General features: G+C 38.6%; 3 protein-coding genes across 3 annotated transcripts; all 3 read right to left on the reverse strand.

Annotated features, from left to right (window-relative positions):
- Positions 1 to 579: 579 nt before the first annotated feature.
- Positions 580 to 4,546, reverse strand: LOC119982184. Its single transcript, XM_038825423.1, has 8 exons — positions 4,009 to 4,546; positions 3,852 to 3,916; positions 3,660 to 3,758; positions 3,031 to 3,078; positions 2,280 to 2,349; positions 2,063 to 2,134; positions 1,411 to 1,545; positions 580 to 893 (listed from the first exon to the last, which is right to left on the reverse strand). The coding sequence occupies exons 1-8, from the start codon at positions 4,222 to 4,224 to the stop codon at positions 750 to 752; spliced, it is 849 nt and encodes a 282-aa protein (XP_038681351.1). The 5' UTR covers positions 4,225 to 4,546; the 3' UTR covers positions 580 to 749.
- Positions 4,547 to 5,004: 458 nt separating this feature from the next.
- On the reverse strand, positions 5,005 to 9,154 carry LOC119982183 (O-fucosyltransferase 36). The gene is made up of 3 exons (XM_038825422.1): positions 7,469 to 9,154; positions 6,331 to 6,580; positions 5,005 to 5,495 (listed from the first exon to the last, which is right to left on the reverse strand). The coding sequence occupies exons 1-3, from the start codon at positions 8,785 to 8,787 to the stop codon at positions 5,319 to 5,321; spliced, it is 1,746 nt and encodes a 581-aa protein (XP_038681350.1). The 5' UTR covers positions 8,788 to 9,154; the 3' UTR covers positions 5,005 to 5,318.
- A 409-nt stretch (positions 9,155 to 9,563) lies between these two features.
- Positions 9,564 to 13,925, reverse strand: LOC119982182. The gene is made up of 7 exons (XM_038825421.1): positions 13,739 to 13,925; positions 13,235 to 13,621; positions 13,101 to 13,153; positions 12,227 to 12,264; positions 11,570 to 11,888; positions 10,672 to 10,988; positions 9,564 to 10,536 (listed from the first exon to the last, which is right to left on the reverse strand). Exons 1-7 carry the CDS (start codon positions 13,749 to 13,751, stop codon positions 9,900 to 9,902), a joined length of 1,764 nt encoding a protein of 587 aa, XP_038681349.1. The 5' UTR covers positions 13,752 to 13,925; the 3' UTR covers positions 9,564 to 9,899.
- Positions 13,926 to 16,620: the final 2,695 nt, after the last annotated feature.

Consider the following 16,620-nt stretch of genomic DNA (forward strand, 5'->3'; position numbering starts at 1 on the left):
AATCCAAATATGGGCCCAATCTCTTTTAGACGGGCTGGGCCTCTCTTCTTATAAGCCTGAAGTTATCCAGCACAATTAAATCCGTTCGGAAGTGTGTAGTGTTTTATTTCCCGTCGTAAGATAAGGCGAATACTGAAACTGTGATGAGATAAGGTGAGTTGTCATAATAAAAAGTGTCTGGAGCGTTACTAAAAAATTGTGTGGCGATGCGAAGGTAAATTTTGATATTTTTCATTTATATCAATTAATTTTTGATGAATTTATTTTTTGTAAAATATAGATAAAATAATATAATTGATTGAGGACAAAATTGAAACAAAATCGTGTTTGACGCTGAAAATGCGGTTAACCACGTGGCGTTGGGAGTGGAAGCAGCTCCCTACAACTACAGCTTCAACTTCAAACTCAATGCAATGCGATGATATCGTAACACACCGCTCGGTCAAACACTTTTTATCCGAACGAACGCAATGCGTTCAAGTTTAAAGCGATGCGTTTGGCAGGTAAATAAATAGATACGAAACATAATTAAAAAAATGCAGTTTAAGCCGGCTGTGGAACCCACAACATTTCGACCAATTAAAAAGGAAAATCATTGGCATCTTTGATTTAATGATATCATTTGTATTTCCCTACCAACAGTAATATGATTTTCCTTGGCATTCCAATGTAACCACTACACCTTACATCGAATGTCTTACTGAATTGCGTTGAATTTCCTGATGACAAACTTATAAAAACAATGTCAACTACACTGAATCTCTGTACTTCATCACATCATTTGTGTTCAGATCAAACGTCTTGCAAATATCTGCAATGGCATTACTACTTAGAACACCACTTTCATCTCCTCCACGAAGAAGCTCGTCGAGTTCCTCAGATGGGAGAAACAGCTGTTCACATGTCGGGGCACGATACATTAGTATACCACACACACACACACACACACAAGAAATCTAGCAAAACAGTGAATGATCAACATGAAGGGACTTATAAAATGAAGAACAATGCAGGAACACCAAAGGAGCCATGATTGGTATTTGGTACCCCCACAAGAGCCAATAAGAAAGAGTAGTGGCATCCTTCAGGAAATGTACTTATTCATATGAGATTATAAAGTATGTTTCTAATAACGTAGGTATAACGAGACATGGAGAGAGCCGTTTTACAGCAACCCCATTACAAGTTCTAAAGGCAAATTAATTAGCAGACACTTGAATAACAGAAATACAAACTTTTGAACTGTATATGACTGACTTCAATCTCTCTCTCTCTCTCTCTCTATTATAAAATTGTTTAAATAACATATCAACCATAATAATATGTCACTGCAGAGGCCAACATAACACACAAACTACGATGATACTCCAGTTCTCTCCATAAGATTTAGAGTAGTAGAAAGGAACTTACCCAAGTTGTCTTTCGTGGATTATGGGTTCCATGTGCTGAGTCATCATGCTCAATTGTGCTACCACTCAAATTATGAGCACCTGCGTTCTGAGTGTGCGAGCAGTTGGAGACCAGCTGAAGGAGCTTCTCACTTCCCTGCAACATTTGATACGAACAATAAAAAAGAACAGATGAGAAAACTCATCAACATATTTGGAAATTCTGTCTACGGGTTATTTTGGCAATTCATATGCTAGAATTCGGGATTTTAGTGTTCAAGAGTAATGAAGAATGGGCCACAATGATGAAATACATGAGATGAATCAAAATCTAAATGGCCAGATAGAAACTCAAATTTAAAAACAGAAAATGCAATTATGTCATTATATTTTATGAGTGCACATGTGGCTCAACTTGAACTGGCCACAAAAGCAAGGCAAATGATGAATCAACCACCTCAAAAAACGACATACAGGCTATGAAGATGTATATGTATAGATCGTAAGAAAAAAAAAGGATAGGCAGACCCAAAGAGCAAAACTTCTTGAACCAATAGTTTAGTTAAATCAAAACCTGTGTATTGCACATCATAGTATGTAAGTTAAATAAAATCCAAGTATCATCTTTCAGTAATCCAACAGTTATTTATAGAGATAGAGGACATCAGACATACCTTGAGAGCTCGCCAATGCGAATAAGTGCGGAATAAGTTCCAAAAAAATGGGATATTGGGTAGTGGAAAAACCTGAATTTTTTTTTTCAAAAAAATGTGCGTAAGACAGATTGCCATTTGCAGCCAGAGGAAGAAATAGATCATTTAATATTAAACACTTGACAAGAGATTAAATAATAATTGAAGTCGGCAACCAGAAACAGCACAACATACGTACCGAGAATGCGCCTGTCAATGGGATCATCGAAACAGAGCCATACAAATATTTCTTGTGGATGATAGTTCCCCTGATAATCAGATAAAACTTGTTTCAGAAAGACGTACTGTTATATAAAACTGGTACATTTCAGAAGACAATTCAATTCCTGGAAACAACAACTCCACATAAAATTTGTGCACGGGTGTGATGAAAAAAATTTCAGAAAACAATCTAACAATAATTTGACGGAACTTAAAAGATCTATTTTAAGAGCCAACAAGCATTCATCAAAGTGATGCATATGAGACTTGTAACAAGAAGGCTTCACCGAAAGGATTGGATATCCTTTAGAGTTTAGACTCTTTTAGTATCATTCATATCCATTACTCATAGTGTCCTTAAGATTGAGCATGAAAATCATTTCGGGAACTTCCAGTGTACCATTATTATTGGCAGGAATTTGTTACAAATCAATAACGTTGACAAAAACGGTTAATCACTCACGGTTGAAACTTGAACAACAGAGCAAAATAAGAATGGCATATTCAAAGATCTTCTCCAGCTAAACATGAAATTGTAGATTTCTTACTTGCTAATACATCTTATAAAGAACTCTTTTTTCACAAAAAAATGAAGCAATAACCTAATCAAATCAGAGCAGCAAATGCTTATATTTAAAAACAGCAACAGCCAGAACTCTTGCTAACTTTGAACTATATAGAATAAACAAGGGTGGAGGACAAAGGAGGAAGACTGGGAAAACAATTACCTCATGGCTATATGCCGTATCCTTCGACGAACAAGGCGTGAATTTAAGCTATAATAATGGGAAAAAAGAATTATGAGCAACCAAACTGAAATTCATAACAACTACAACAAAGATGTATTCTTCCCTGGTATAGAAGATTTGCCATATAGCACATAAGAGTTATCATTTCAGGGAAATTATATTATAAGACATCACTGGAATACAAGTTGACATTCTACTTTATAGGAGTAAGTCTAAATTACAAAATCAAGTACATCAATAACTTCCGGGTCAAACATCTGTTATAAAATCATGTCTTAACAGCTTCTGACTATTGACCCTTGCTTCTAACAAGAAAATGGATTGTTAAATTTTGAAATTAAATCAAGGTTATCATTGTCGTAAGCAAGTCATTTCTTATTTACCTTTAGCAGCAACAAGTTCATCTTACATTTTATCAACCCTACCGCCTAAACAAGGCTAGAAACAATGGATTTCAATGTTGCTCGATTTTTTTTGAAGAGCCAATGTGGTTATGTTGTGTGTCAAAAATTTTTTACTTCAAACAAACAAAAACATCCATACGCAATTTCATCACATACGATTCTTAAACCTTAACTCGGCATAAAAAGTAAGTAGAAGAAAGAAACCTGCAAGGGTAAGCAATCTCAAGATTGGTAACCTCCTTGGTAATAGATTTCAGGAAAATCTCAGACGGCTTAACTCGGGATAGAAGTCGTAATCCCAACCTACACCATCAAAACAACAATCACCAACCCTAAAACCAAATCAACTGACACCCAACTGCAGGCGTAAACACAATATATTAGATTTATACATACCCATGAATCCTGTTCTTCAGACTTCCCTGAGGCGCATTCTCAAGAATCATCCACGATTTATTCATCTGTGAACAACAAAAGAGCAGAACAAACATATAATAAATACAACAGGTTGATTCAGATGTAGAGATAAATAGATACATTGCGTCTGGGTTACCTTATTGGCGACAAAATCAATAAGGTGTTCAGCGTTGGCATGGAGGGGATTGATGTTGGCATTGGAGGAGGCAGAGGTGGAGCGTAGTTGGTACCAAAGCTCTTTCAATGTGGAGGGAGTATGAGCTGAGGAGGTATTTGATGCGGAATGGTCAATGGATCTGCTAAAGCACCAATTCCTTCCTTTGATCGGGAACACAACCACTCTCGCTCTCATGATCCTATCCAACTCTTTATCCAAGTGGGTTAAATTAAAGAACCCTAATTTTTAAACTAATCCTTACGGAATATCGTAAAGTTATCCAGAAAGACGGATCCGCATATTCATGTTCAAGACAAAGACTCTCACTTTACTGCTGATATCCGTAAGACCAAGTCGAAGAGATATATGCTGTTGAGAGCTTAAGCAAGTTAAAGAAACGGAAACCCAGATAACGCAGACGATAATTAATTCACTATAAATCTAAACGGGTGCCGCCGCATAGGGCGGTATAGGATGAAAATCATAGAGAGAGAGGGGAAGGAAGAGTGATATGCTGACTCATATCTCATGTGGCCTCTGACTCAGAGGTGGCCAAGGTCAACGGTTCATGCTAGGCCCGACCCAATAGTTTGTAACGGGTTGGACTGGGGTTTTCGGCCCACACAGACCGGCCTGAAAGAGGTCTCGCTGATTTTGAAAAAAAAAGAAATGCGGGAGGTCACAACTCCTGCACCCAATAGTTTCAACGTTATTTCTTGGACTTTCTTTGTCCAGATCTTTCCTAGCACTAGAGTGGGCAGGTTGGGTTGATGACCCGAGTTTAAAACTGATTCAATTGTCTGATAGCCGGCCCACTTTACACCTCTTTCAACAATCATGAGTTGAAAACTGGCCAAATTATCTGGCGGCCGACCCACTTTACACCTCCACCAACAATCATTCATGGACAAAATTTTCCATAATTACGCTGTTCATCCAATATGCCCTAATTATTACATCCCAGCCAGTTCTTGAGGAGTAAAAAAACAAACATATTGCAAAATGAATTTATAAATTGAATTTGAAGTAGCTAACAAATAGTCCCCTGCTGAAATGAGAACTTTAACCACCACCTCCAACTCCAAGCACCTATCCTAAAAGCCATCTTGGCAATCATTCTCAACCAGGACATGGCTTCACAAAACTCGTATGCAAAACTGCAAATGCTAATATACACTATCATGGTGACACTAAATTTTGGTACAGAGCAAATGTCTATCCGTCCCTGCAAACTCCTACCAAGTGCAGAGAAAGCAGCTTAAGTAACATAATGTGACAACCTGTTGTCTTCATTCATTTTCTGCTATGAAGTTTGGCTCTTCACCTTGGCAGAGATACTCATCACAAACAGACGCTGATCCCCAGTCCTTGCGGAGCCGCAAAATGTCATCTGTGAAAGTGGATCCAGAGGTTCCAATGAACACACTAGACATAGCACAGATTGTCTTGTCCAGCATGGCTTCCACCTTCAAGATGAAATTTCAAAGTAATGTAAATACAACATTATCAAGGAAGACCGTGTGTAAAGAATTTGTCATGCAATCTTCTGATGCAAGCCGCATAAAAGAGTATCTCTGCATTGCTAGAAAACAGTGATAAACAAGATGATTCAAAAACTTGCTTGACTTAATATTTAAAATGAGTGCCGACTCTACATCTAAAATTTTTGAAGACAAGAAAGGCATAGACAAGAGGGAAGGAGAGTGAGAGTTTCTGCTTAGATGCAAGGGATGGAGAAACGGAGTTTCTGCTTCAGATGATTACAGCTAGCCACTCAACCAAGTTTGTAAAATATAAACCTCAGCCTGGAGAAATGATTCTGATCCTTGATCTAAGCCTCGTTTCATGATATTAGCTTTCCCGTTCTGTTAGTATGAGAGTATGAGGCAAGCCTGAACTGATCCAGTCCAGCCAGTGTCCTGCATAACCTTTTTTTTCAACAACTGATACGGTTATGTATTCTTAATGGTAGGGATTAGGTACTCCATCAGTTGGATGACCTAAGTGAACTTCATTTTGAACCTATGCTAAATTTTGTCTGTGATGAGGTTCCTCCATCTGGAATTCCCACATCTGACTTACAACTTCGGATAACAAGATGAGACGGTAGGAGCCTGGTATGCTAGTACAACTGCTAATTATGTATTAGACAATGGAAGCCAGCATTCACTAAATGCACACACATATCCTACCAGTCAACGTTTCTGGAGACCAGCAGGATAAACAACGTCCATTTGTAGAGAGATGGGTAAGTTTCTGCTACTCTAGCAAAGAGAAAACACAAAAATAACATAATTTCACCTGAGAATCTCCCTCAATTCCATGTCTGTATAACAAAGCATCCCATTTTTCAGCTGAATTACGAGCTGGCCGTTTAACGAGTGGAACAGTCTTCCCGTTAAGCACAACTAACGATTGCAACAAGCCAGTTTCACTTTCTGCTGCATCTGTAGAGAGATATATAACAGGGGCATTGACCCTTTCAACCACCTTTGTGATGCAATCGGCAGCCTGGGGAATTGGGTAAAAGCAGCTTCGATTCTTGAGGTTGCTGAAGAAAAAAAATAGATAAGCATCAGAAGGATTGTACAATCAATACTTTTCTATGGTAGAAAAGCATAAAATAATGGAAAAGGAATGGATGAATATGCACAGGTGACGTAATGTCTGCAACTCATAAACTTCTCATTACTAAAGCCTGTCTCCAGTCATATAGTTTTCTGAAATGCAACCCTTATTCATTACTGATATTGAACAACCACTCGGGCTAAAATGTTACTCCCACAGCCTTCTCGCCAAAATCAATCCATGAAATTGGAGTAAGGAAAACATTGAACTTCTTTCCCCATTTCTATTGGAGTAAGAAAAATGAATAGATTAAATTATCAAAGCTGAACATGTGGCCCAGTGGTAAAGTTACAGGGATGTATGCAACCTAGAATCACTGTGACTGTCACCTTAATGGGTCAGTGCTATGCAAGTTTCCGTCAAACCCCACAATTTGTAACTAGGTCCTCCAAAAAAATTTGTCTCGATGGTTGCCATAAGGGATGATTTTCTTGATGACTGAACGAAGATGTCTAAGAGGGTCTGAACTTCATAAATCTACATTTCCTATTCTTGCTCTCTCTTAAAATTCACCTTTCTAATACAAGCTGTTTAAGAAAATAAGGCAAATTAATAAAATAAATAGTCAGTTCGTCTTCTGTCAAACCCTCTGTCTATTTATGCTTTATGGATTCATCTTGCATAAGAAGGTTTAAATACATAATGTTCTCCTAGTAGGAACAGAGTATGAATAAGATCAGTAAATCACGTTTGAAAATTGAGGATGCAAACACATATCATGAGATGCAAGCAAGTTAAATGGAGCTGTATTTATGTTAAGTATAATGTGATATAATCATAATGTGCATCTGAATAAATAACGTATACATACCAGAATTTCAAAAATCCATGCCGCCGGAAATGAAGAGCTATGTAGTTCTTTCCCAAGAACGTTTGTATAAAACGTTGTGCAGTTGTCAAAATAAGGCGACTAGGTTCAATCAAAGTCTTGCATTTATGGGCAATCGGACCACCAGGCTGCATTACCCACTCTTTCTCCACATCCGCAAAAAATACATCTCCTACCGCGATAACATCAGCATCAGATGAAAACTTGGCCTGAACATCTTGAACCGTCCGTTTACTTGGCTTCTTAATATCCTCAACCCAAGGGGACTCTAGCTTATCCCCCATAGAAATCCCCAACCCCTTTAACTTTTTGAGATGCTCTTCATCCACATAACAAAGCTCAGGCAATGAGAAGTAACAAATGAACTTATCAATGTGCATGTGATCTTTCTTGATCTCCGCAAATTCATCAAAGGAAATAACAAGCTTTCTCCCCAGACACTCATTTATGTGCTCAATATCCAACACCCTACTATACTGATAATCAAATTTGGAGCTGGGGATAACTAAAACTCGGTTCAACAAAGCAGCAAAAAACATATGCTTCTCCAAGCAAATCAGATGATTACTCATCTGGCCAGACAAGCATATTGCAAACAAGAATTTGTTCGATCTGGGTTTCCATTCAATTGTTTTCCTCTCAGAAGATTTCTGATCCACCTTCCTACACCTATCAAAACCGTACTCAACACCAAAAGGTAACAACCCACCATTCTCCGACTCTGCCGACACATTCCCCGACTTATGCGGCGACAACAGAGACTGCTGAATCTCTTTATTTCGAGAAAGCTGCTTAAGCAAAACAGATTGAACATCTTCAAATAAAGAAGAACTAGAAAGACCGGAGTTATTCACATTAGAAATAGAAGAATTAATAAATGTCCGGTTGTAGAGAGTTAAAAGCTCCAATTGCTGCTGTCTGAGTAAATACAAGGCCTGCAATTCGGCTTCTCGCATATGGAGAGAGAGCGAATCGAGCTTCATAGACGAATGATTTACAGAGAAGAGGTCGCGAATGTTGGCAGAAAAATAGACGAGGACAATGAAGAGAGGAAGAAATATGGCAAATAGATACCTCTTATGGAAGTTGAAGTTGAACAAATTATTGAATTTGATACGGCCATTGCCGGCAACACGACGAGACTCTAAATCCTCATCGTCAACGTGGAATGTGGATCGTGGAGAGGTAGTAGATGCAGTGGTTGTGTCGATTATGGGGACACGATGGTTATTCCTTTCGTTCTGGTCAATTAGGTTATGGCGATCGTCGTCATCGTCTGAAGAGAAATCTCTTTCCATCATTCCGCTTGAACGATTGAGAGAATGAACTGTAACTCGGATTCAATAAAACCGGAATGTTCAGTTCAGTACCGTTGTCTTCATAGCTCGCAGTGTTAAGTCTCTATCACTCTCTATTCGTCTAAATGAAGCAAAGCTAGCGAATGATAAGATGTGGAGATGAAGTAATGAAGAGGAGAGAGGTGGGTAGCTTGGAGGACCCATTAACGGATGGGAGGAATTAGCCATTACTCATTAGGAATATATAAGACAGATCGGCGCTGGACGATAATGACCCGCCACCGGCCCACCATTCCACCAATTCATGATCCTGGTTGTAATCCAGATCCATGTCACACAACCCAGTATGCTCTACAGATACTGAGTGGACATAAACTTTGGACTGCTAGAACAACTAATACCATACCCGCTAGAACAACTAGTGTCATACCACGCTAACTGACGACAGATAAAACTATGCCGAAACCCATGCGGTAAAAATGAGATTTCTAACTTCTCTTTGGAAGTGGATAGACCCATGGAACCATTGAAATACTCTCCTACCTGGTTTAAACTCCCGACCTTAACGTCATCCGGTCAAGTCCAGAGAAGCCCGGAGATATAACAAACCAACTGTTAACTGAGAGTTATTGCTAGGTGTTTCATAAAGCTCCATTACCCTTTCACCAATTCTAGAGGACATTGGAGATGGATTCAAGTTCAAAAAAAACAAGCCTCTGACTCTGCATGTCTCTGACACTAACCCCATGGCGGGTACAGGGGCGGCCTGAGCCCTGAAGTAATACAAATTTACCACAGCTCGAGGAATTAGATTGCTAGCCCAAAATGTTGCAGCCAAATACATTGCAACAAAGTTTCTAGTATAACAATTCACATAACAGATAGGAGGGCTTTCGGCATACTAATGCTTTAAATAGGGTGAAAATAAAGGACAACTCCCTTCAACTGTACATTATTATGTATAGCAAATATCGTAGGCAGGTTGAGTTCCATGTTCCTTGATTTTGCTTTGTTGAAGGTGCTGATAATCCAAACTGCTGCAGTTGCCAATTCCTGCATATTCTGAACATGATCTGAAAGCCAATGATGTAGTTGCACCAAGATTATTGCAAGCATTAAGCTCCTTCCCTCACCTCAACAAGCCTCCCACGGACCCATTTCTTAGCAACTGATTTGGGTGGTGTTTCTTCTTTCATGGGCTCGATTGCTGATTTAGGTGGTAATTCTTCTCTCCCGGACTGCACTTGGGTCCCATTTATTGGAGGACTACTTTCTGATTCATTGATTCCACTTGCTTTCCAAAAGCCAATTAGGTTTGCTGAACTACCATTTGGTTCCAATCGGCTATATTGCTTTGCCGGATAGAGTAGATGCATAGCATGCCCATTGGAGTTCAAAGACACAAGTCTTCTTTCACTATTTAGTATGTCCAGCATGCTGAAATTGCTAAAATTAAAGTCTTCATCTTTTCTTGGCGCAAGGGTTTCTACTCCATTCACTTCTCTCACTTGGTTTACGGACTCATAACCTGCATCCGTTTGCTTCTCAACAGTGTCAATCAGTATGGCTGAGGACATAGGAAGGTAGCCATCATTCTCATCAGATGTGACATTCGTCTCTATGGATTCAATAGATTGAATTGCTTCAGCAATGAGTTTCCTGGCTTCAATGAGAGAAGCTCGAGCTATAGGGCTCTTGGTCGCAGCAACTTTGAGGGCTTTCGCAGCCTTTTCAGCTTCAGCTATTAAGAGCCTGCAAAATGTCATGGTATTTGAAATCAGTTCTCCAGTGAAGTGCCAGGTTTACATAAAAATGCTCACAATAGCGATTTTGGATTTTAGTTATACTTAACATGTCATTTTCATATGCACTCATGTATCATGTTACCTTGCTTTTTCAATAGCTTCATTTTTTGGGGTTACTCCTGCAGCCCTTTTTGCTCTAATACCCTTTATCATCTCCAACTTCGACCTAGCCAAGGGGTCCTTATACAAGGGTGCATTACTCCTCCGCTTCTTCAGTCCACCTACTTGGCCATTAGTCTCAAGCCCAGAAGAAGAGCTAATACCACCATCTTTCTTCTTCCTGGGGCTCGGTTTTGTAGATTGTGTAGCATTACTTGTCCTTTGCTTTGTCTTTCTTTTAATTCCAATTGGAGTTCCATGACATTTTTTCTTACCTGAGAGAACCCGATCACGATATGCCTGCTCCAGAAAAAATATATTAATAATGAAACAAAACTCAACAATCAGGTTTATGGTTGCAAATCGAGTCACTTGCGAGAAAATAATAGGACCATGAGCCTAGTCACTTGTAAGAATACAGGCAACTATGTTGGTGCCATGATAACAGCAACTCTGGTCGCTAGTTTAAAAAGCATTAATATATGTGTAGTCGCCCGTAAGAAGATCAAAATATCAGTACGAATAGGACCATAATGATGTGGTCAGTCAATAACCAATCAGTTCATTGCAACTCTTTTCTCCTTCATTCCTATTAGGAGAGGGAAGGGACAGTAAAAAAATTACCTGAGAACATGTTGGAGCCAACTAGGGTTCTGAATTATTTCAAACCCTAGTCACCTGGAGACATCTGAGTCTGAAAGGCAGTTTACGACAACCATATTTAAGGACAATATGCAGAAATCTGGATGGATTCTATAGATAAAATAGATGTATTCTATAGATAAAATAAATGAGCTCAGGGATTTTGCCATGATGACCATTCTAAATTCTCTCATTGCAGAAAAGTTAATGGCAGCCAAAGATGTGCTGAAATCACTTACAGGATCAGCCCATTTGGCAGCAATGGCTTCCGCAATTTTTCTTCTTTGTTCAAAGGGCTTTGGTGCTCTCTTACTACCTTTTGCCTTTGGCATATTCTTCCTATTCTCAACGCTCTCTAGCCACTCTTGCTCAAGCTTTTCCCTCAATATCTTGTAGGAATCCAATTGCAGCTCTTCCTCTCCAGTAAAACCTCTCCCAGAAGCTTCTGCAATTAAGTTCTGCCACTCAATGTGGCAAGTTTCCTGCACCAGCAACTTTTCACGACGCTTCTGTGATTTCATTCGCACTCCAAACCCAATTTTTACCCGTGTTTCTTCACTATATCGTAGTTAGGAAGAGATAAATAGAAACTTTTAAGTGGTATGAGGGAAAAAGTGATAAAAAAATGTAAACAACTCCCATACACACGGTTCCTGAAGTGGATGGGATCGGGGACATGCATAATAGGAATTGAACCTAAGATGTCCAGGTTGCACCCTTGCAATTGTACCACTGGGCCACATGTTCGCATGTTAGGGAAAAAGTCTAAAGATAAAAACCAAAGAACCACCCAAAAGATCTATTTATAACAAATGAAATGGACTCCATCACACGAGCAGGAGGAAGTGGTAAGCAAAGAAAAAACTTTTGCCGAATATAAAATATGTTGCACCCACCTTTGAGCATGTCCAAAGTTTATTAACTTCATCTTGACCTGCATAGCCAAATTTTGTAATGAGAACAAATAATCCAATGCAATTTAGAAAATATATGTACAACATGAAAAGAACCACTTCACATCATCAAATTTATAATCTGCTGCCTACACAATAGATGAAAGAATACCTAATCTTGTGTTTGGCTCAAATTTTGTTAGGACTTAGGAATAACAACAAAGAAAGTGGGGCTAGTTTTTCAAACCCCATTCCCATGATCCCATCCAGTTAGCAAAGAACCAGCACCATCCCCTCTGCTCTTTTAACTTTGTATATATCAAATATATAAGATATATTGTAATATCAGGCTAGTAGATAATATATATTGTGCACGGAGGAGGATACAAAACGAGATTATTCGATCAAGAACAAGGTGGCACCAGTAGAAGATAAACTAAGAAAAAACAGTTTAACATGGTTTGGGCATGTACTCTAGTGCCATGATTGAGAAGAATTGAGAAAATTGAAGATAATGTAAAACAAGAAGAGCGAGACCAAAAAGACATGGACGGAAGTAAAGAAAGGAACCATGCCTTATATGATTAGTGCAGAGTATAACTCTATATAGGAATGAACTGCAAAAGAGAATCCATGTAGTGAATTTAAACTGTTTTCACATAAGGATTCATGTAGTTGACTCCAAATTGTTTGGCTGATTGGCTTTAATGACAATGATACAATAGGCAATGCGAGCAAACCTAAAACCCGTGGTGGGTTAAGAACTTAACTAGTTGACCCACAATCCACCTTAATGGAATGAAAAGAGGGATTTTACTTCTATCATATGGAATGAATTGTAAAGGAACATCAAAAAATTATTCTTACATTACTTCACCTTAGGGTTCTGCATTGCGAGCTTTGTTCTCTCTCTTATCAGCTGAACGGTTTCTGCACAAGAATCAAGTATTTGAGTCAGCATTCTCAAACAAAAACAGAGACGAATGATAAATGCAGAAACCATTCAATTACCGGGACTGTGCTTCTTCCCTTTATTCCAGGGTTTGTTCCCTTTATTTGCTTTAGATATCCTCATCCGTCTCAACCTTTCCCGCTCATCCATTTCCACTGAATCCTCCCCGGAGGACTCACTTCCCGTCGCTACGGGACTTGAATCAACGACCAAATTTGAACTCTTAGTATTCTCGTCACCATCTGCCTTGCGAACCGATGATGTAAGTTCGAGGGTAGCCACTGCCTTGACAGAAAATTTACTGCGCCTTGCGCCTTCGTTGAAATCTACTTTTCTAGGAAACTGGAACGATTTCCATGGACACAGCAGTCTCTTCTCATCCCCAGCGTGAATCAGAGATTGATTCCCGAGCAGACCCAGATGTTTCTGCAAAGCAGGCTGAATATCTGCTCAAACAAAATGAAGTGAAAGCAACAAAGAACCACTAATTCAGCAATGCAACATGAGCTAGGCATTTTCACAAACAAGTATCGTTCTTTAAGCGAAAAGTGGGAAGACAGTACCTAATAAAGGCATGGATGGGAGCTCATTCAGCCAAATATCCACAACCAATTCAACTCGGTGGAAATACTCATCAGGTTTTTGACTTTTTTTTCTTTCCTTCCGAGTCACCGGACAAGAGAAGTCGGATACAGAACACCACACACAGAGGAGAAACCCAGAGAGAGAGAGAGAGAGCTGGATAACGAATTTAACAGGAGGCGTCGTGTCGGTTCTCTAGACCTTCAAATACCAATCTGCTTCTAATGGGCCAACAACGTCTCAGACTCTCAGTAATCCTTCTCATTCATTTGGGCTTATGGGCCTGTCAAGTTACAAACCTAAAAGAGCCCAAATAATAACCCAATCCATTTAAGCTGATCTAACTCTACTCCATATATGGTAACTCCAAGGTGGGCATCCGATTGGGAGTATGAAACTATTCTCTTTCTCATCAGACCAGCACACACAGAAGTTTCTCACCTGACGATAGGATAAATAAGGCTAAAAACTCAGCGCGTGATAACAAGAATATCGTTCTTAATGGGAATTGAACTCAGATTCTCCCGAATTTATACATTTTGACCATGTATGAAACTAATTGAATCATGCTTTTACTTTTTACATGTATTTTTGTTTGGCCTAATGAATAGATGGTATTATGGTAATGAAAAGAAGTATTCATGTGCTTTAGGCCTTTAGTCAATCTTATAATTTGTACAACATGTTTGTTCTCTATAAGACCTTTTTCAGCAGAATACAGAGAGCATTGAAGAACCCATTTTTCAAGTATCATTTTGTATTGTATTGGGTTTTACCAATCACCAATATGTAGCATCGAATTATGGCTTTAATGGTGAAAAATTGAAAATACATCATTCACAATCAATCATTTTGTCTGTACATGTTATTTTTTAAAACTTTGTGGTATCCAATCCAGGTAAGGCATATGATTGTCATTGGGTCAAAATTCTCATGCTTGTTAAAATTCCCTATCCTAGTTGTAGGCCAGTCTATATTGAATTATTGGGTGCGTTTACTGTTGTTGGCTTGAAACGTGTTTAGTCGAGGGGTGCACAGCGGTATCACAATACCTCGGTGAATTCGAAGTTGAAGTTGCAACGAGCTGTTCCATTCACGATGCAATGCAGTTGACCGCATTCCGTATTTTCCAATTTTATCATGCTATTTGTACAAATTAATCCATATAAATGAAAAATATCAAATTGAACTCTAGCCACATTATTTTTATTGACGCGCCAAATATTTGATGTCACCGTAACTCACGTCATCTCGTCACACTTTCAAAACTGGCTTCATCTCAAGCACAGGATGTTAATTACTGATTAGCGGCTTTTACGGATGAAAAATGGGGTAGTCAGGGCATAGTTTGTCTGGAGATTTGAGTCTAAAAGTAAAAACTATAATAACAAAGCTTAAACATCAAGCAATGGGAATACTAAATGCTAGGCCTGGCCCCACATGCTTAATTTTTTATTTTTAATAAAATATATATTAACTAATAACTGAGTTACCAAATCATTATTTAAGGATTAAACCTTTATTTTATAATTGTAATTTGTGACTGAAATGTTGGTTTTATTAGCATTTTAAGTTATCATTTGACCAATCGTTGAGAAAGATTAGAAAGAGTTCGTCCCCCTCGACAAAAGAACATGAGGGGTTTGATTGTTTGAAGGGGTTCGCGAAATCCTCCTATCAACTCTTTTATGAACCAGTTATCTCAACAATTAGTATATCATTTATCCATTATCCAGTTGTTGAGTTGTAAGCACATGATTTCATGTGCGTCATGTGGAACATGTGAAACTCATGAATTCACTTAAATTCTATGCAACCAACTCAATAGTTCGGATAACTAGAACACCAAGTGTTAGGATGTTAATCATTTTAGTTTATGAACTCATAAAAAATAAGGGTTTGATTGGTTTTGTCAAAAACACGTTTAAAACAAAAGTTGATACTCATAAACTCAACTCCTCCCAACCCCCTCCAACCCATCTTACAAGTGGGATTTTTTTTTTAATATCGTGGGAACATCTCCAAGATAGGACTCTTTGGACCCAACCAAAGGGAGTAAACCCCTGTACTCATCTCTCAAGTGGAAGATCATGAGTTCAAGTCCTATGGATTTTTTCATTATCGTAATTTGCAAGATAGACCATTGCTCAGCCTAATGTGTGTGAATATCACATTACATTATCTCTCGTACTGGGTCTCAATTCAGGTTTGAACTAGTCCATGGGGTTACGAGTTTTACATGTGGCCCGAGATTTATTAACCATTTGTTTGATGGATTTCACATTACCAAAAAGTGTTGCGAGAGATTTGAAGGGGCTTGTCCCCAACCCCTACTTGGCATATGAACATGAGGGGTTGGAAGGGGTTCTATAAATCCTCCTAACATCTCTTTTATGAACCCAACAAAAAGTAAAGGTTCCGTTGATTTTGTTCAATAAACAAATTAAACTTTTATCAATCACTCAATCCACTAGTTCATACTCACAACCTCAACTCCTCCCAAGTCCCAACCCATATCCCAAGTGGGTCTTTTTTTTATCGCGGGAAATTCTCCAAGGCATGATCTTTGGACCCACCTGGTGAAATTCACTCTTGGAGCCATCCCAAAGTGGGCCTTTAGGGTGGAAACAAATTAACTAGTGTTTTTGATATATAATATTCTCGTATCAGATTCAAATGTTGGGTCCCAATCCAATATAAAAAAAAAAAAATTGGGTCTCATCAATAACTTTTTTGGGTGTGTGTTTGGTGGAGATAATTTAATAATCTCAATTAGGCTAAACCCTAGATGGTTAAAAGCACATCAACTTGGACTTTAAATTTGAATACTTTGATTGAATTAAGGGGGCCATAGCCATAGACA

This window comes from Tripterygium wilfordii, chromosome 17, assembly GCF_013401445.1.
Source record: "Tripterygium wilfordii isolate XIE 37 chromosome 17, ASM1340144v1, whole genome shotgun sequence".
Classification (NCBI taxonomy): Eukaryota; Viridiplantae; Streptophyta; class Magnoliopsida; order Celastrales; family Celastraceae; genus Tripterygium; species Tripterygium wilfordii.